We start from the raw sequence: 19,740 nt of genomic DNA on the forward strand, positions 1-19,740 counted from the left end.
CAAATGCAGCCCCCAAGACAACCTCCTTCCATCAAAATTTCAAAATTTAAGGGAGAACATGGTCCAAATGCTTACATGGAGTGGGAGCAAAAAGTGGATCAAATTTTTAACATTCATAGAGTTAGTGAGCAAAAGCAAGTTGACTTAGTAGTTTTAGAATTTGAAGAGTATGACATGACTTGGTGGCATCAAGTTTATATGGACATTTATAACCAAGAGCCACGCGCGGCTTCTTGGATGGACATTAAAGTTAAAATGTACGAACGATTTATTCCTTCAATCATAGGAGAGAGACTCTTTTGAAGCTCCAAAGGCTTCAACAATGGTCTATTTGTGTTAAAGAATATTTTAAGTTGATGGAGTCCATGCTCTTAAAGGTAGGACTCCAAGATGAGCATGAAGAAGAGAAAGTGACTAGGTTTGTGAGTAGTCTAAGAAGGGAAATCCAAGATGTAGTTGACTTGTATGAGTACTCCACTCTTAGCAAAGTTTTGCACTTGACCTTGAAAGTTGAAAACCAATTGAAAAGAAAACAAAAGGCTAAGAAGAGTACTTCTTACAATGACTACTACTCTAAGCCGTAGAAGGGTAAAGAGAAAAAGGAATTCAAAGCACCTTCCAAATCCTCCCAAGATCCCACACCTGAAACAAATTCAACTAGGACCATGCATGATAAACCAAATTCTCCACAAGATACAAGAGCTACTTCTATCAAATGTTTCAAATGTTTAGGCTTTGGACACAAAGCCTAAAATTGTCTTACTAGAAGGAACATGATATTGAAATCTAAAGGAGAAGTTGAAAGTGAACCTTCTCCCACTTCTTCCCCTAAAAGTAGTTCTTCACACACTTCTTCCACTTCAAGTGAAGATGAAATCAAACCCAATGAAGGAGGTCTTTTAGTTGTGAGGTGTATGTTGGGCCAAGTTCCAAAAGAATTTGAATCTCAAAGGGAAAATATTTTTCATACAAGGTGCCTCATCAACAAAAAGACTTGCTCCCTCATTATTGATGGAGGAAGTTGTGTGAATGTGGTTAGTACAAGGGTAGTGGACAAACTTGGCTTGGAAACCATCCCTTATGCCAAACCCTATAAGTTATCTTGGCTTAATGAGAATGGTGAGATAAGTGTTGATAAACAAGTTCTCATCACCTTTTCCATTGGAAATTACAAGGATTAGGTCTTATGTGACTTAGTGCTCATGGAAGCAACTCATATACTTCTTGGAATGCTATGGATATTTGACAAAAAAGCTTTTCATTATGGCCATACCAATAATTCTCTTTTAACTTCCAAGGCAAGAAGATTACATTATTATCTCTATCTTCTAAGGAAGTGAGTTATGACAAAAAACAAATGTTTGAGAAAAGAAAGGAAGAGAATACACAACTAAAGGCGCACGCCAAGGATGTTAAGAAGAGCTTGATCTCTTTCAAAGGAGTTAAAAAGGTAACGCTTTCTCAAAAATAAGTTTTTCTTGCTTATCCAAGTGAGTATTCTCCATCCTTTCAGGATCCTCCTCCTAAGTGTCCTCAAGACTTGTCTATAATCTTAAATGAATTCAAGGATGTTTTTCTAGATCCCCCAAAAGGGCTTTCACCTCTAAGAGGCATAGAACATCAAATTGACTTAGTCCAAGGATCATCTTTGCCTAATAGACCATCATATAGGACCCATCCTAAGGAGTCCATTCAATATGATGGAAATGCTGAACTCATTAGGCCTTATTCTACTCCTCATCATTTCCTTAAATAAATCTACAACCTCACCTCTCAGCTCACTTTGCACATAACAAGAGAACAAGGCATTCCATGAAACAACATTTTGTTCCACAATTCCACCAAATAACCTCTTAGAATCATCTAGCAACCCACACTTGGCATACATAACAACCAAAGTGTTACCAACAAAACCATCAGACCCGAACCCTTTGACCATAACCATCCTATGAACCTTCCTCCTCGTGTTCAAATCTCTCTTCATCGAGCATGCCTTAAGCACACTTGGGAAAGTATACTCATTGCACTTAACACCCAACAAGAACATCTCATTAAACACCAACAGTGCCTCCTCCACAAATCCATTTTGCGCATACCCAGATAACAATGAAGACCAAGAAACCACATCTGGCTCAGAACTTTCATCAACCAGCTTGCGGGCATACCTAAAACGACAACACTTGGAATAGAGAGTTACCAGGTAGTTTTTGAGACTTGGATGGCGGGAAAATCCAAACTTAATCAAGTGGCATGGAGTTCCATACCTGAAGTTAGCGACTTTGCAGCAACAAATTGTGATAAGAGGTTTGAATAGGATACTGAGAGCTTTGGGAGGCTTTGTGAATCTTTATATGGCTACAGGAGACGCGGTTTACACAATGGGGGGTTTGAAAGGCATGTAGAGACATTGAAGAGTACTATGAAGCATGGTAGTAACTATCGTATGATTCACGATACAACTGCCCATTAATTTTTGCTTTTCTCTCGTTCGTGCATGCTCTATGCACCTGTTATATGCCTTCGCGATTTAAGCTCGCGGTGGTCGCACGGTGGTGCAACGATGGTCGCGTGGTGACCTTACTTGGGTAAATTTGTTGTGATCTATTTTGATGACATACTCGTCTATATTGTGTCTAGAAAGGACCATTTACAACACTTAAGGAGTGTGTTAGAGACCCTAAGGAAGCAATCTTTATATGCTAACATGAAGAAATGCGTCTTTGGCATGGATCATGTGATTTTCCTTGGGTTCAAGATTAGCAAACATGGAGTCCATGTGGATCAAAAGAAAGTTAGGGCCATCAAAGATTGGCTCACACCTAGGAATATGAGTGAGTTAAGGTCTTTTCATGGGTTGGCTAGCTTTTATAGGAGATTTGTAACTAATTTTAGCACCATAGTTGCGCCCTTGAATGAGTTGGTTAAGAAGGGTGTTGACTTCAAGTGAGGTTTTGATCAAACAAAGGCCTTTGAAACTTTAAAAGAAAAATTGATCAAAGCACCACTCCTAGTCCTACCCAATTTTTCCAAAACCTTTGAAATAGAGTGTGATGCCTCCAATGTGGGCATTGGGGATGTGCTCCTCCAAGAGGGTCATCCCATAGCCTACTTTAGTGAAAAGCTCAAGGGAAGTCTACTCAATTACATGATAAAGAGCTTTGTGCTCTTGTGAGGACTTTGCAAACTTGGCAACACTATCTTCTATCTAAAGAATTTGTGGTCCATAGTGATCATGAATCTCTTAAGTTTTTGAAGAGCCAAGGCAAACTTAACAAAAGACATGCAAGGTGGGTAGAATTTCTAGAGCAATTCCCCTATGTGATCAAACATAAACAAGGAAAGACCAACATTATGGCGGATGCGCTATCAAGAAGGCACACTCTCATTTCCATGCTTGAAGCCAAGTTTCTTAACTTTGATCATATTAATGAATTGTAAGAAAAGGATGATGATTTCGCACCTATCTATAGTGAATTCCACCAAGGGGAAAGCAAAGACTTTTACCTCTTGAATCAATATCTTTTTATAGGTAAAAGGCTTTGCATTCCCTAAGGTTCTCTAAGAGCATCACTCATAAGAGAAGCACATGAGGGCGTAGGGATGGCAACGGGGCAGGGCGGGGACGGGTTTCGCTATCCCATACCCATCCCCGTAAAAACAATTCATCCCCATCCCATACCCAAATCTAACGGGTATCAAACTTTTGTCTCATCCCCATCCCCATCGGGTATTGGGTATAATCTTGTACCCATACCCGTACCTATTTTCTTACTACTTTAATATCAATTTTAATTAATTTTTATAAAATAATAAAAATTACGATAAAGGAAACATAATATTATCAAATATTCAATATTAGGAAGATGCTTATTAAATTTGCAAACATTAATGAAACCTAGTTGATCAAATTTAAAAATATTTTTAAGAAAAATATAAAAGGAAAAAAAATATTCAAACTAAAATATATTAAATGTTTGTTTACTTCAATTTTTAAAATTATAATGAATATATTTTTTATACATTAATAAAAGTTATAATACATGACTCGATCAAAATGACACAAAGAACAAATAATAAACATAAGGTTAAATTATACCTTTGGTTCCCATTTTCGTAGCAAAATATCAATTTGGTCCCTCAAATTTTTTTATGGTCCCTATTTTGGGAAATTTGATGCAATCAAGTCATTTCCGTTAGTGGTGTACTAACGACATTAAATGGGGTGCCACGTGTTAGTTCCTGGATTTTTTGAAATTTTTTTTGAAATTTTTTTGATTTTTTTTTGATAAGTTTTTATGGTCTGTCTTTAAAATCTTCAAACGTTTCAATTGAGTCTTTACACTTAAGTGTGATGCTTAACTATGTAATACATTGTCACCTTCATAAATAGTGCCACATAATATTTGTTACAAAAGACGGTGATAACAAGATCTTTTTCAAATATTTACTGTATTTAACAAAAATAGTTTTTAAATTTAATTAAAATTATAAAATTAAAAACAAATAAATATATAAATAATTACAAAAGTATGAAATATGTAACTGAAAAATTATAAAAACAAAAATTAAAAAATATAAAATTAGAAAAATCAACAAATTACAAAATTATAAAAATACAGAATTTTATAATTACAAAATTATAAAATAACCAAATATAATTTTTATTTCATAATTTTATAGTTTTAGTTTTAGAATTTTATAGTTTTATAATTTATAATCATAAAACTTTAAAATTACAAAAAAATGAAAAATTATATTTGTATATTTTATAATTTTGTAATTATAAAATTATATGTTTTTATAATTTAATAATTTGTTAATTGTTGTAATTCTATATTTTATAACTTTAAATTTTATACTTTTGTTTTCATAATTTTAAATGTAGATGTTTTATATTTTTGTAATTTTTTTGTAATTTTAATTAAATTTAAAAATTATTTTCATTAAATACAATAAATATTTGGAAAAGATCTGGTTATTAGGGTCTCTTGTAACAAAAATTATGTAGTAACGTTTATGGAGAGTAACAATATAAGTGAAAAGGAAGGTCAACTTGAACCAGAAGTCAAGAAGAGTTATATTGAATTTATGGTCAAACTAAGTTAAGTTAGATTCAAAAATAGAGTTAAGTTCGTTGTAAATTAGAAATTAAATTACTTTATCCAAATAAAAAAATTAAAATTTAAAATATTTCAATTACATCATTCAATTACTAAGTATTTTAATTTTTTTTGAAATTATTGAAATTTATCGTCCAAACACAAGATTAGTAATTAGATCCGAAAGATTTGTAAAAAATAGAAAAAAAATATATGAGAAAAAAAAAGTCACATTAAGCTGTTTATTTTAGAAGAAATTGTATAAAGGTAAAAAACAAAAATACTCAACTCTACTTTTATTTTAGGGAAAATAAAGGAAAAATAATTGGTACAAAAATTACATATATTTGTTTACTTGTTATCGGCAAATCTGAACATGGTCGATATTGAAGGCATGTGCATTCATTTTGAACAAATAATAGACAGATAATGGATAACGATCTTCTGTAGTTGAGATATTTCAGATTAAAAATGGTTTGACCACATGTTTCATTCATTGTTCAACAAATTATTTGCTTACCTAATCTATCAACGACCAAGATAAATATTAAAAAAGAAATAAATACCACAAAATAATATCTAAACTGCCTCAAAAAAATATCTATTTTATTAATTAATCATGTATAATTATTATTGTTATTTATTTTATTCAATTCAATCTACTATTAATAAAATGGTTATGGTTAGCAAATAACAGATGAACAGATGACACTGACATTGCTTTAACAAATAAAAGAGTAATATTATTAGACTTTACTGAACATTAAAAAATTACATTACGACTTTTTGTAAATCGAAAAACTTAATTAAACCTTTTTATTAAAAGTAAGATTAAATAAAATAAATAATATAATCAACAGAAAAAATAATTACTTTTAAGTGTTTTTCAACGCACACATACTTTATATATATATATATATATATATATATATATATATAAATATATATATGTATGTATATAAACATGTAAATCATTAGAAGACATTAAAAATACTATTAATAAAATGTAATTGTTTTTGCATGAAGTTTAAATTTGTCTTCACTCTAAGGATCTTGATAAACTTTTAATAAAATATATTGATGACATCTTTTTTTTGAAAAACAACTCCTAACCAATTAACCACATCAAAGGGAGTTTATAAATAAAGTAATTTGAAGTGCTAAAAAAAGGATGACAAAGGTGTTTAATTACATTAGACGACAAGTTGTCACAAGAGTTTGTTGTTTGTTGTGAGTGACGCCATCTTATGGGAAAATAGATAGAGCTCAGATATTTATTTTTTATTTATTTGTTTATTCGTTATTTAATTTATCTGGGTTGCTTCCTCTCTCGGATTTCTCACGGTGGTGTGGGTTCGATTGAGGAAGACGACACCTTTCACTCTCTCTCTCTAATCTCATAACTTTGCGTCTCTCTCTGAAACAAACTCCATTGTTTTGCTTGCAACTTGCAAGTACTATCTGAAAACAATTGCGGCGTTTCTTACGCATTCCGAGGAAAAATCTTTTTTTAATTTCCATTAAATTCAACATTCCATACTCGCGATAGGAACGAGTTATGGGTTCCACGGAGAATGATCTATCGCTCGCTGAAGAGGCTCTTCTTCAGGTCATCTTCTTCCCCTACCTTTTTTCAGTAGCCATGTTCAATTGTTGTTGTTAATTTGATTTTTTTTATTTTTTTATTTCTGTATTCAATCAACGTCCTCGTAAGAGCGTTTTGACTTGGTCTAGGTTCTATAATTTTGTAATTTATGGTTCATACGAGGAGTTTAATTCAAAATTACTTGTGTTTTGTGTTTGTTTTGTGGATGTCGCTTATTAGCGAAATTTGGATGTGATGAATCGTTTATCTCTTCATGTTATAAGTGCTTGGAAATGTGGAATGAAAATTGGTGCAAGGTTTAATCGGTTAAAGAGATATCTTTGGCTGTCATATGGAAGGATTTTTGGCTGTCATATGCAAAGAAAATTATATTCATTACATTCAGGAATAATGGGATGAAAGGATTTTTCAGTGATTTGGTAGGGTAAATAATTGCTGCACCTCTCCATTTTTCCCTATCCTTTTGATTTTCATGTGTGTGTGTGTGTTTTTTTTTTTGGATATAGTTGTAACTCAAACTCAAACATATGAAGTGCACTGACAATTTCATCGGTTTGTCTGCTGTTCCCTTTTCGTATTGGTCGTCAGTAATTTGTTTGCACTTTGATATTTTGTAGTTGTAAGTAAAACATGAGTTTCTTGTCTAAAATTATGTTACTTGATTTGGTAAAATAAAATATCAGTCACAACCAAATGTTTCAATAGTGTGCCAATGTCATGCGCCTTATTTTTATATTCAAATCTACTATTTAGTTAATTTTCCATTTTTTTGCTGTCCTGGTTTCCTATACTCTTGCTGGTCAAACATAAAGTTGTGGGGCAACGGAATATTTTATATAGCCAGTGTCTTTCTTGTCTCTTCCTTGTTTGAATCTTTGCCAGAACGTGGTATTTTTCACCATGATGAACAGTTGGTTGTTTTATACTGAAGGACGAAGAGAGAAAACAATACACAGGAGATGGATCAGTCGACTTTAAAGGGAGGCGTGTTCTTAAGCAGAACACTGGCAATTGGAAAGCTTGCCCATTTATCTTAGGTAAGTTTTGTCATTGCCTTAGGCTTAAGAGATTATTCTTTTTGTTGATTGCATTTTTATGTAATGTGAATTGCAGGCAACGAGTGCTGTGAACGTTTGGCATACTATGGCATTGCAACAAATCTTGTTACCTATCTTACGCAGAAGCTGCATCAAGGAAATGTCTCTGCTGCACGAAATGTCACCACTTGGCAAGGCACTTGCTATCTTACACCTCTCATTGGAGCCGTTTTGGCAGATGCATACTGGGGACGATACTGGACAATTGCTGTTTTCTCCATGATTTATGTCCTAGTAATTACTAACAAAGCAAACTTAATTTTTCTTATCTAATAAATTTCTACACACATCCCTCTCTTGATATACTGCTGGAAATGTCCTACTCAATTTCATTGAGATAAAGCAAAGTACATGCCTGCCATGCACTGAGGATTTATCTATGAATAGAATTTGTGGACGCAGTCAAGGAATATTTTTGTACTGTTTTACTTTGTAATTTTTAGTGCTGATAGGCTGTTATTGGATCATTTTCTAGGCATTGCTTATGTGCAGAATATGAATTCTCTTACATTGCTTGTCACGACATAATACAAAAAAAAAAAACAATAGTGAAGGGTGTGGAAGAATGGCAAATATTTTGCTGTCAGAAAAAAAATGGAAAAAGGAGAATTAGAAGACCAGTTTTGAGTGTACTTTGATTCAAACTTCTTTCTTCCATTGCACTGCTCTACTTAATATGCAAGTTTCTTACCATGAAATAAGGAACTTTTACAGATTTCTCGAGCACTGAATATAATTTTCAAATGCATCATCACATTTGAGAAGTTATAGGGTTAAAATCTGGAACACTTTGGATTTCTATATTAGCATATTGGTATTCTTTGTCATCATTTTGTTTATGTGCATATTGCTTCTATATGCTTTGTTGTTTAGTGGTCTATACATATTTTAATATGTAACATGGTCGTTTCATCCAGGGAATGGGTACATTGACTCTTTCTGCATCAGTTCCTGCACTCAAGCCTGCAGAGTGTCTGGGTACATCTTGCCCTCCAGCTACTCCTGCACAATATGCTGTGTTCTTCTTTGGTCTCTACCTGATTGCACTTGGGACTGGTGGTATAAAACCATGTGTGTCATCTTTTGGGGCAGATCAGTTTGATGATACTGATGCCAATGAAAGGATTAAGAAGGGATCCTTTTTCAACTGGTTTTACTTTTCTATCAACATAGGTGCCTTTGTATCCAGCACTTTTATTGTTTGGATTCAAGAAAATGCTGGGTGGGGTCTTGGATTTGGCATTCCTGCTTTGTTTATGGCGTTAGCCATTGGGAGTTTCTTTTTAGGAACGCCCCTTTACAGGTTTCAAAAACCAGGTGGGAGCCCTATTACAAGAATGTGCCAGGTTGTGGTAGCATCTGTCCGGAAGCGAAATCTGGTTCTCCCTGAGGATAGTAGTGTCCTATATGAGACACCAGATAATAGCTCTGCTATTGAAGGAAGTCGAAAACTGGAGCATAGTGATGAACTAAAGTAATTTTATTTCACTTTTACATTTACTGTTGAAGTACCATTAACTAACATGGTCACAAACTCACAATACAGGAAAAGGAGTGTCTTATTATGCATGTTAACTTATTCCTGATATTCTATTTAAAGTGCAATTTGTCTTCCAACCAAATTCAAACTTGATTGTTTAAGGCTACTGCTGATTGCTAAATAGAGACTGTTCATGTTAGGCTCTGACAAAGCAATTACAGTTAGCTAGACCTTTAGTGCTTAGGCCTTATCACACAAGATAAGGCCCGATGAGATGGGAATAGGATAACCAATATTAGGTGTTTGGAGTGCATAGTAGAGAGCACAACACTATCTGGTTTTTTACTCTCGTGAGACAATTTATTGTGACACCCCACTGTAACCTTTGTTACACCTCTTTTTCTACTCTAGACTGTTGCCATATATTGTTACCCATAAGCTGACATCCCCTCATTAGACGCCATAGTTGTCACAATCATCGAAGTTGGAATACTTTGTGGTGAGTACAGACAATTTCTAACTTCTGTAACACCTTTGTGCTTCTAATGGATTAATTCATAATCTCATCCAAATTTCAAAGGATGTGCACATTTCCAAATCTTTTAGGTGCAGGTTTGTGACTAACTAAAACCATCATCTTTAAATATGTATCAAATGCCAGAAAGACACAAAGATGTTTGAGACTGTCACTAACTGTCTCATAATGGAGATTTCTTTTGTTCCCAATAGAAAAATATTATTCTTTTCCTTTATTTTTTTCTGATTTTTTTTTCCTATCTCAAATTCCTTTCCTCACATCTCTCTGGTTCTATGGTTGAAGTTTATTGTCAGGTGTGTTTCCCCATGTCTGTGAAATTTTTTCGAGTTACAACAGAAAAGAAAACAGTTGCATTAAAATTTTGGTAGCGTCTTGGTATGGAAAATTTAGTGAAAAATTGAATGTCTTAGTTAGCATTCGACAAAACATGATAGTTTTAAATACTTATTTGGTGAATAGTTTTTATCCTACCCCTTCTTTATCCAGTGAATCTTATCCTTTCCAGTGTGCTAAATAAGGTCTTAAACGTAAGGGAGTACAAAAACGCCCGGTATACATAAATTTTATTAATGCTGATTAAATGTACTGGTATATATTATTGCTGTCGTTTTGATATCTAGGAATATAGGTAACACGTTTTCTTTCTATTTCTCTTTGCCCGTAAGTTTGTATTGCAGTGTGTATTTGATATGGAACTTATGGAAGCAAATATTTTTGAGAAAAATAATCAACGTATGCTTATCTGATTATTATTTCCTCATTTTGTTGCCTTCTTATTCATGATTAAATTTTTCCTTCATGGCTCAACATTGCACATAATTGTCTCCTATTCTGAATTCTGAGAAGTGACTATACAAAGTTTATTTGCTTGTCTAATTTGGATGTTATCAAAGAATGAGCTTGCTATGTTTAAGAATTTGTTTATTCAAGAGGGATAAAAAATACATCAGACTGTTGCTACTCTTCTGAGAAGGATACTGGCAGATTTATTGTTGTTTTGGTTTTCTTTTCCCTAAGAATATTATGGTGTTGGATAGATTTCCTATAAGTTCTAATCAATTTTCTTTTAGAAAATTATTATTAAATTGAGAGGTCCTCAACTAAAATTTAAATTTTTTATCTATTGTCCTAATAATGTTTTTCTATTCTACTATCGATAATAGTTGAAGTAGCCTTATCCTCTTCAGAAGATTTTACACTCAATGTTGTCCTCTATTGTCTAAAACCCTATTTCTTTTATTTCATTGAAGGTGTCTTGATAGGGCGGCTATAGTGTCTGATGCTGAGGGCAAAACTGGTGACTATTCTAACAAATGGAGAATTTGCACCGTTACACAGGTGGAGGAATTGAAAATCTTGATTCGCATGTTTCCAATTTGGGCTACTGGGATTGTTTTTGCTGCTGTTTATGCCCAGATGTCAACATTGTTTGTGGAACAAGGGACGATGATGAAAACAAATATTGGTTCCTTCAGGATTCCTCCTGCTTCCCTCTCAAGTTTTGATGTGATAAGTGTTATTTTCTGGGTCCCCGTCTACGACAGGGTTATTGTTCCCATTGCAAGGAAATTTACCGGCAAAGAGAGGGGCTTTTCAGAGTTGCAAAGAATGGGAATTGGCCTTTTTGTTTCAGTCCTGTGCATGTCAGCAGCTGCTATAGTGGAGATTGTACGTCTGCAGCTTGCACAAGAGCTTGATCTTGTTGATGAACCTGTTGCTGTACCCCTTAATATATTTTGGCAAGTCCCTCAGTATTTCTTATTGGGGGCAGCAGAAGTATTCACATTTGTGGGGCAGCTTGAGTTTTTCTATGACCAATCCCCAGATGCCATGAGGAGTTTATGCAGTGCCTTGTCTCTTCTGACTACTTCTCTGGGGAATTACTTGAGCTCATTTATTCTTACAGTAGTCACTTACTTCACCACACGAGGTGCAAATCCTGGATGGATTCCAGATAACTTGAACAAAGGTCATCTCGATTACTTTTTCTGGCTTTTAGCTGCACTTAGCTTGTTAAATATGTTGGTGTACGTTGTTGCTGCCAAAAGGTACAAGCAAAAGAGGTCTGCTTAAGATTTTTCAAACATTTATTTGAACTGGAAGGACGTTCTGCTATTTCCGAATGTCAATGTCGTGATTGTTCTGTATGTGGAATAATGATGTTCTGCAATTATGTACGTTTCTTTCACTTAAAAAGGAAAATCTCTGTCATGCCCACTTCAAAACAGTCTGCTCTCTGCACTCTCATGAAGCCTGGAAGTTATGAGATTACATGATACTCTTGTAAGCTTATTATTGGAAGTTAATGTTCAACTTATCTACATTGCAACATTCACACTTGTAATTATTGATGTACAAAAGGTTGATGCTACTTTTATGTGCTCCTCGTTTCATAATTCCAACAAGGATTGTTTGTCGTTTGAGTTGCGTGCAATTAGTTATCTTAAAACCCTACCATATATTTAGAATCCAATTCCCTCTCACAATTCATACTTTTTTCTCTGACTACATTTGCTAGACTGGAATAATTGTGTCAATAGATTCACACTGTTTTACAGTTTAACTAATGACTGAGTCGAGAGCATTTTGTTTAAGAGAATTTAATTAGATAAGCTAGTCTGTGCACAGATAACACAAAACGTTTTATAGTTTTATTTAATTTTAAATTACTACATATAAGTTTTCTGACTTTTAGTGGGTTTAGGAGAGACTTTTAGTGACTGATTAGTGATAATTAATTTGTGTCAGACAAACTTTTAGAAATAATACTTGAAGTGAACTTCTCGATTTCATTTGAATTAATTTAGGTCGAGTTCCCTAAATAAAATAATAAAAGTAAGAAATTACAATCAAATGAAAGAAAACCCATGAGTGCTTTTTGGAATTATAACATTAGTGTTTTTTGTCTCTGTCCACATAATTGGGCAGCATTTTAAAGTGTCGGATACCACAGAAGATAGCTATTAGCTAATGATAAATGGAGGACCGAGTCCGAGACTGGGGCCACACACGTGCCAGACTTTTCCGTTTCCATAATAAACAAAAGCAAAACAAAAAAAAAAATTGCATAATGAAATGTGACCTCATTCTCTGAATTCTCATTCATCCAGATCGAACTGCAAACGATGCAGAATCTCATTGCGGTATATTCTTCATAGTTTTTGGATTGAGTTCATTGCATACTTTAAGTCCAGGCATTAGAAAATGCTACTATAGTAATGGACAACAAAAATGTGGAAATCATTGTATATTCTAACACTATTATTTCTTCAATGGTATATTTTTCTGGTACTGACAATGACTGACCTAAATACGATTTTTAAATGATTATTATATAAACAAACAAATAATATAAAACAAGTTATAATTAAACCATAATGTAAACAATCTAAAATTTTTAGACTATATTAATAGTGTAAATTTTTAACTAACTACTAACAAAAATATATCTGCCTTATCAAAATCAAATTAAAAATCTATATATTATTTGGATACTTTAATTAAATTATTTTATGCATGTTGGTATCACGATAAGATCCGTCTTCCTTTCAATCACCTACTCTTGCTAAATATTCTGAGTCTAGCTGAGTTTAGAATAAGACATGTGAGAGAGAGAGAGTTCTCACCGAACACATGGGTTCTACCGTTGATGGTGCACCACTTCTGGAAGATGGTCTTCTTCAGGTTCTCCTTCGTTCCATCTTTCTTTCTCTACACATACCCTTACCTCAAATGTTTTATCTTCTTGTCAAGCTAATTACTTGTGTACAATACAACTGTACAAGCATGCCATAACACAGCACATACTCATAGCATAGTTTGGTCCAAGAATTCCAATTAAAGAAACAAGAAAATGGTATCTTTCTATGATATATGATTTTCTTGTTTATTTAACTGTGAAGGATGAAAGGAGTGAAGAGTACACAGGAGATGGCACAGAGGACTTTAGAGGCAGGCCTGTTCTTAAGAAGAATACTGGCAATTGGAGGGCTTGTCCTTTTATCCTAGGTAGGTATGCTTCTATGTTTCTGTTATGTTATTGAACACTAAGTTTTTTGTTTATATCCTTTATATGTACATGAATCTCAGGTAATGAGTGTTGTGAACGTTTGGCTTTCTTCGGAATTTCCTCAAATCTTGTTACCTATCTCACTACCAAACTGCATCAAGGAAACGTTTCTGCTGCAAGAAACGTCAGTATCTGGCAAGGCACTTCTTATCTCACACCTCTCATTGGAGCCGTTCTGGGAGATGGTTACTGGGGTCGATACTGGACAATTGCTGTTTTCTCTTTCATTTATCTCATTGTAATAAACTAAGATCAGATAGTCCTCTTTTCCTAGAATGTTTCTCTGAATTTTCCAGTAATATGAAAATCATGAAAGATAAACAGCATGAGAGCCCCTGATTCTGTTTTTAATCAACTTTATAGTATACTTGATAAATTTCTTCACTGTTGTAATTATTATTTTAAAAGAGGATTTCTAAAATTAAACACTTAAATTGCATATATGCTTTGTTGTTTGGTTTTCTTTTCTTGCTGTAATAGTGGCATGACTACTGTGTGCAGGGGTTGTGCAGCTTGACACTTTCTGCATCTCTACCAGCATTGAAGCCTGCTGAATGTTTGGGTTCTGTATGCCCTTCAGCTACTCCTGCACAATATGCTGTGTTCTACTTTGGTCTGTACGTGATAGCGCTTGGGGCTGGTGGTGTGAAAACATGTGTGCCATCTTTTGGGGCAGATCAGTTTGATGATAGTGATCCCGAGGAAAGAATTAAGAAGGGGTCGTTTTTCAATTGGTATTATTTTTCTATCTATCTAGGTGCCATTTTGTCATGCACCTTAATTGTTTGGATTCAAGACAACGCAGGATGGGGTCTTGGATTTGGCATCCCTGCTTTGTTTATGGGATTATCTATTGTAAGCTTCTTCTTGGGAACACGTCTTTATAGGTTTCAGAAACCTAGGGGAAGTCCTGTTACAAGAATTTGCCAGGTTTTGTATGCGTCTGTCTGGAAGTGTAATCTGGTTGTCCCTTGGGACAGTAATCTCCTGTATGAGTTACCAGAAGAGAGATATGCAATTAGAGGGAGTCACAAACTGGAGCATAGTGAAGATCTAAGGTAATTAAACTGTCTGACATATATTATTATGACCTTCTTTCATTATCATAACATAGGTGTATGATTATCTTTGTTATACATGTTGATTTTCTAATATTCTTTGAAGGATTAATGATGTAATAGATATAGCTTTCCGGACCAAATTGAGAGTTTTCTCAAAAACCGTCTGTTCATTTTTTTTATATTGATTTATAGTGCTATTAGATCTATTTGCATAGGGAAAACCTTTTTATGCTTTTCACTTCACTTTGCTTTATGTTATTTTGTAACCATTATGTCATATTCATTGTTATCTTTTCTCCTTTCCCCAATTGTAAGTTTGTTGTGGTCTTTGAGACTTCTAGGATAGATTGCGTTTAAACTTTTTTCTTTTATCCTGTCTTGGTTGGGTAGAGAAATCTTGTGCTAAAGTTTGGAGCTGTTTTATCTTAACATTTTTTTCTTCTTCCAAATAATAATTTGTAGGATCCTCACTTGCTTGAAAATGCTTCCGTCCATAATGTCAGCTACTGTTAAATTAATGGGTTGTAAATTCTTATTTTTTGTTGTTGTAATTATGTTTACTTATTTAAGTTAGTTTGCTTACGTCAGTGGTAATGTTCATATATTGATTTACTCTGATTTTGGACAGATTTGTATTCCAAATGTAGTTGGTAGCGATCTTTTGCTAGCAACATGTATGATTATGATGATGGACTGTCATTTCTCATTTAGTTACCCTTAATATGGTTCGGTAGCAAATACGGAAATTGCTTTGTTTCTCTTCACCAGTCTTTTCTTTTCATGATGTGGTTCTGTTTTATGTTTATATTGTGCAAGTTATCTTTTTTTAGCAGTGGTATCTAGAGCAGTGTTCTTATTGGTTGTGGGTTTCAAAAACTACTGAGAGATCAAGTGGTTTCAGGGAGCAATGTTGTTTTGGCTGTTTCTCAATTTTTTAGGGAAAATTATCACATAGGGGTTGTCAAATTAGACAATGTTTAAAGTCCTTTGGCTTATGGGATTATGCAGATCAAGATAAGCAAGTATTACCTTTGATAGATAAAAAAATCGACCAACATGAGGAGATTATGAAGGAGAAAGTTGTCTCATGTGTCTACCTTCATCTTTGACAGATGAGGTGTTTACCAACATTATGCATCTAAAAAAAGCCAAGCAAATATGGGATGAATTTAATGAAAGATGTGTAGGTGATGAAAGGATAAGGTCCACTAAGATTTTGACTCTTAAAAGAGAGTTTGAAATACTAAGAATGAAGGAGAAATAGTCTATCAAGGAGTACACTTCAAAGCTGTCCCGTGTGGTGAATCAAATGAGGCTATATGGTGAGGTTGTAGAAGACAAGTTTATAGAAAAAATGTTGATTAGCCTACCCAAAAAATTTGAAGCGAAACTTGCTGCTATTAAGGAGTCATGTAATCTTAAGAAATTAACTATTTCAGAGATGGTTGTAAATTGCAATCTTAAGACAAAAAGGTTCTAAATGAGGATGAATGGTATGTTGATAGTATCCAAATTGAAGATCTCTTGTTTATGGCTACTGAAGCATGTAGTTCAAGTTCAAAGGATGTATGGTATGTTGATAGTGATTGCACAAACCACATGTCAGAGGATTCAAGTATCTTCACCTCTTTGGATAGGGCTGTCCAAACTAAAGTTAAGCTTGGAAATGGAGACATTGTTCAAGTTGAAAGCAAAGGTACTGTTTTTGGTCACACTCGCAAAGGTCCTAAATTTAGTCATGATGTTTTGTTGATTCTAAACTTGGATAAGAATTTGTTAGCACTGCTCAGCTATTGAAGAAAAAAAATATTCACTCTCTTTTGAAAACAATGGCAGCACCATTTTGGATGCTAATGATTCTGGGGTTATTACGGTTAAAGTATGTGATAATAGCTTTCCAAAAGTGTTGAGGTAAGATGAAATCTTTCTCTCACAGAAAGTACACAAATGATATGCTAAAACAATTCAAATTGGAAATTGTAATCCTATTTCAACTCAGCTTGTAAATGAAAAGTTGTCCAAGAATTGGTGATGGAAAGGCTAATGTAAATATAGAAGCTTGATTGTTTTCCTTGTGTACTTGACTACAACTAGACCAAATTTGATGTTCTTTGTTAGTTTGCTTTCAATGTTCATGTACTCACCAGGTTTTACGAACTTTGGTGTAGGCAAAAGAGTGTTGAGATATTTGAAAGGTAATGTTGATTTTGGTATTTGGTATGGAAGGCTTGAAGGTTATGTTGATAGTGATTAGGCTGATTTATTGATGATTCAAAGAGTGCAACGGGATATGTTTTTTCACTTGGCAGTGGAGTGTTCTCATGGAATCCTAAGAGGCAAAATGGAATCCTCAGCTGAAGCAAAATATATTGAAGCTGCTTCAATTCAAGCTATGGGTCAAAAATGTTTTGTAAAACTTAAATCATTATATATTGGAGAAAGCTACTGTTTTATGGTGTAGCAACTTCAGTCATAGCTTTTTGCTGAAAATCCAATTCAACATGGGAGAACAAAGCATATCAATGTTAAATAAGTTTCATACTATAAGCGAAGCTGAGCAGAATGAAAATGTTCAATTGCTACTTGCAGGTATGAAGATCAAATTGCTCACATTTTAACTAAAGCACTTACATGTGGAAAGTTTAATGAGCTAAGAAGCTAGATGAGAATCTTCAGGAAAAGTTATAAGGAGGAGTATTAAATTGATGGGCTGTTAGACTCTTCTTTTTTACTACTGTAATCATGTTTACTTATTTCGATTAGTTTTCTTGTGTCACTAGTGGTAATGTTCAGTCATGGATATATATTCTGATTTTGGAAAGATTTGTACTCTAAATGTAGTGGGTAATGAGCTTTTACTGAGACCATGTATGAGTACGATGATGGATTATCATTTCTCATGTAATTACTCTTAAATAAGATTCAGAATATGAAATACAATATGGTTCAGCAACAAATACGATAATTGTTCTGTTTCTCTTTTCATGTTATGGTTCTATGTTTGTTTGGTTTAAGTTATCTTCGTTTAACAACTACAAACAGGACTTTACTGCACATGACTTTCTTAAAATTCTTATGTTTTCTTTTTTTTCCTGTTTAATGAAGGTGTCTTGACAGAGCAGCTATAGTATCCGACTATGAGAGAAAAAGTGGTGACTACTCTAATCAATGGAGACTTTGCACAGTAACACAGGTGGAAGAATTGAAAATCTTGATTCAATTGCTTCCAATATGGGCTACTGGGATAATTTTTTCTGCTGTTTATGCTCAGATGTCAACATTGTTTGTGGAGCAAGCAATATTGATGGATACATTTATTGGTAACTTCAAATTACCCCCAGCTTCCCTCTCAACTTTTGATGTCATTAGTGTTATTATTTGGGTCCCTCTCTATGACAAGATAATTGTTCCAATCATAAGGAAGTTCACAGGCAAGGAAAGAGGGTTTTCAAAGTTGCAAAGAATAGGCATTGGCCTTTTCTTTTCAGTGTTGTGCATGTTATCAGCTGCTGTTGTGGAGATTAGGCGTTTGGACCTTGCAAGAGAGTTTGACCTGGTTGATGAACCTGTTGCAGTGCCCCTTAGTATATTTTGGCAGATTCCTCAGAACTTCTTCTTAGGGGCAGCTGAAGTATTCACATTTGTGGGGCAGCTTGAGTTCTTGTATGACCAAGCTCCAAATTCTATGAAGACTCTGGGTACCGCACTGCCACTTCTGAATTTTTCATTGGGAAATTACTTTAGCTCTTTTATTCTTACTACCGTAACTTACTTTACCACACAAGGTGGAAATCTTGGTTGGATTCCTGATAACTTGAACAAAGGTCATCTGGATTACTTTTTCTTGCTTTTAGCTGGACTTAGCTTCTTAAATTTGTTGGCGTACATTGTTGCTGCCAAAAGGTACAAGCAGAAGAAGGGTTATTAAGATTTTTCTGGCATCTATTGGGGCGGAAGCATGTTCTGATGTACAGTGTCCTTCTGTCGTTGTCATGATTTTTCTGGAAGTATGTGCTACTTCTTTTACTTATGTTCTGTCATAGTGCAAATCTTAGCTTGTTAAGCCAAGCTAGCATAGAAACATTGAAAATAAAATCAACATTTTCCCAAACAAAGTATTCTTCACTGTCTTTTATCAGAATTGGTAGAAAGTTTTCTACAACTTTAACATCCTTCAATAATAAACATTAGTTAAAATCTATCAGTAGTTCCTTAAGATTAAAAAAACAAAAACTTTTTTAGTAGTAAAGAATGTAAATAGTTCAAAAACAACAAACTAACTTTCTATTTTGTTGTCACGTGTTGCAACGATGTAAACAAAAAAATAAAATCCAAACTTAGTTAAAACAAAGAATCATCGAACGTATGTGGCACATGGGAGCTTCTCCTTGCATCTCCAACCATTTTTCCTGTACCTCCAAAAACCATTTTAATTCCATGTTTGTCCTTGCAGTAAAAAGTAAATGTCAATCAGTAAATTTTCTCTATTTATACTTCAGCAGCCCTGCAACCCCGATGAAACTTGACCTAGGTCATTCTCTCTTCTCTGTTCCGTAGAGCCTTTCGAATTTTAGCCATTGATAGAGGCCAGGTTTCATATGTTGATGTTGATTTCAAATTAGGAACCAAACATGCAATTATATTACCCACTTTTCCATTAGACTCTCACTTCATGATAACATCTTCATGTCGTCACAACTATGAATGTAAATCTGTTACCCCTTTATCTTATGAGAAAATTCGAGCTCTGGTGTTTTCTGTTGCCCCAGTTGCATCAGTTATAGCTAGGA

At 34.1% G+C, this 19,740-nt stretch overlaps 3 protein-coding genes across 4 annotated transcripts; 2 read left to right on the top strand and 1 right to left on the bottom strand.

The window, feature by feature from the left end:
* Positions 1–1,663: 1,663 nt before the first annotated feature.
* LOC114175095 (pentatricopeptide repeat-containing protein At2g13600-like) lies at positions 1,664–3,097 on the bottom strand. The gene is made up of 2 exons (XM_028059854.1): positions 3,018–3,097; positions 1,664–2,165 (listed from the first exon to the last, which is right to left on the bottom strand). Exons 1-2 carry the CDS (start codon positions 3,095–3,097, stop codon positions 1,664–1,666), a joined length of 582 nt encoding a protein of 193 aa, XP_027915655.1.
* A 3,297-nt stretch (positions 3,098–6,394) lies between these two features.
* LOC114176463 (protein NRT1/ PTR FAMILY 8.3-like) lies at positions 6,395–12,243 on the top strand. The gene is made up of 5 exons (XM_028061510.1): positions 6,395–6,708; positions 7,637–7,742; positions 7,819–8,036; positions 8,720–9,276; positions 11,071–12,243. The coding sequence occupies exons 1-5, from the start codon at positions 6,658–6,660 to the stop codon at positions 11,891–11,893; spliced, it is 1,755 nt and encodes a 584-aa protein (XP_027917311.1). The 5' UTR covers positions 6,395–6,657; the 3' UTR covers positions 11,894–12,243.
* Positions 12,244–13,340: 1,097 nt separating this feature from the next.
* Positions 13,341–19,068, top strand: LOC114177562 (protein NRT1/ PTR FAMILY 8.3-like). 2 transcript variants are annotated; one of them, XR_003603145.1, is made up of 7 exons: positions 13,341–13,504; positions 13,723–13,828; positions 13,910–14,127; positions 14,391–14,947; positions 17,119–17,145; positions 17,260–17,539; positions 18,056–18,221. XR_003603145.1 is itself a non-coding variant. In XM_028062956.1 (5 exons), the coding sequence occupies exons 1-5, from the start codon at positions 13,454–13,456 to the stop codon at positions 18,876–18,878; spliced, it is 1,755 nt and encodes a 584-aa protein (XP_027918757.1). In that variant the 5' UTR covers positions 13,341–13,453; the 3' UTR covers positions 18,879–19,068. The 2 variants fall into 2 exon arrangements, 1 of the variants encoding a protein (XP_027918757.1); XM_028062956.1 differs by lacking the exons at positions 17,119–17,145; positions 17,260–17,539 and having other exon boundaries at positions 18,056–19,068.
* Positions 19,069–19,740: the final 672 nt, after the last annotated feature.

This window comes from Vigna unguiculata, chromosome 3, assembly GCF_004118075.2.
Source record: "Vigna unguiculata cultivar IT97K-499-35 chromosome 3, ASM411807v1, whole genome shotgun sequence".
Classification (NCBI taxonomy): domain Eukaryota; kingdom Viridiplantae; phylum Streptophyta; class Magnoliopsida; order Fabales; family Fabaceae; genus Vigna; species Vigna unguiculata.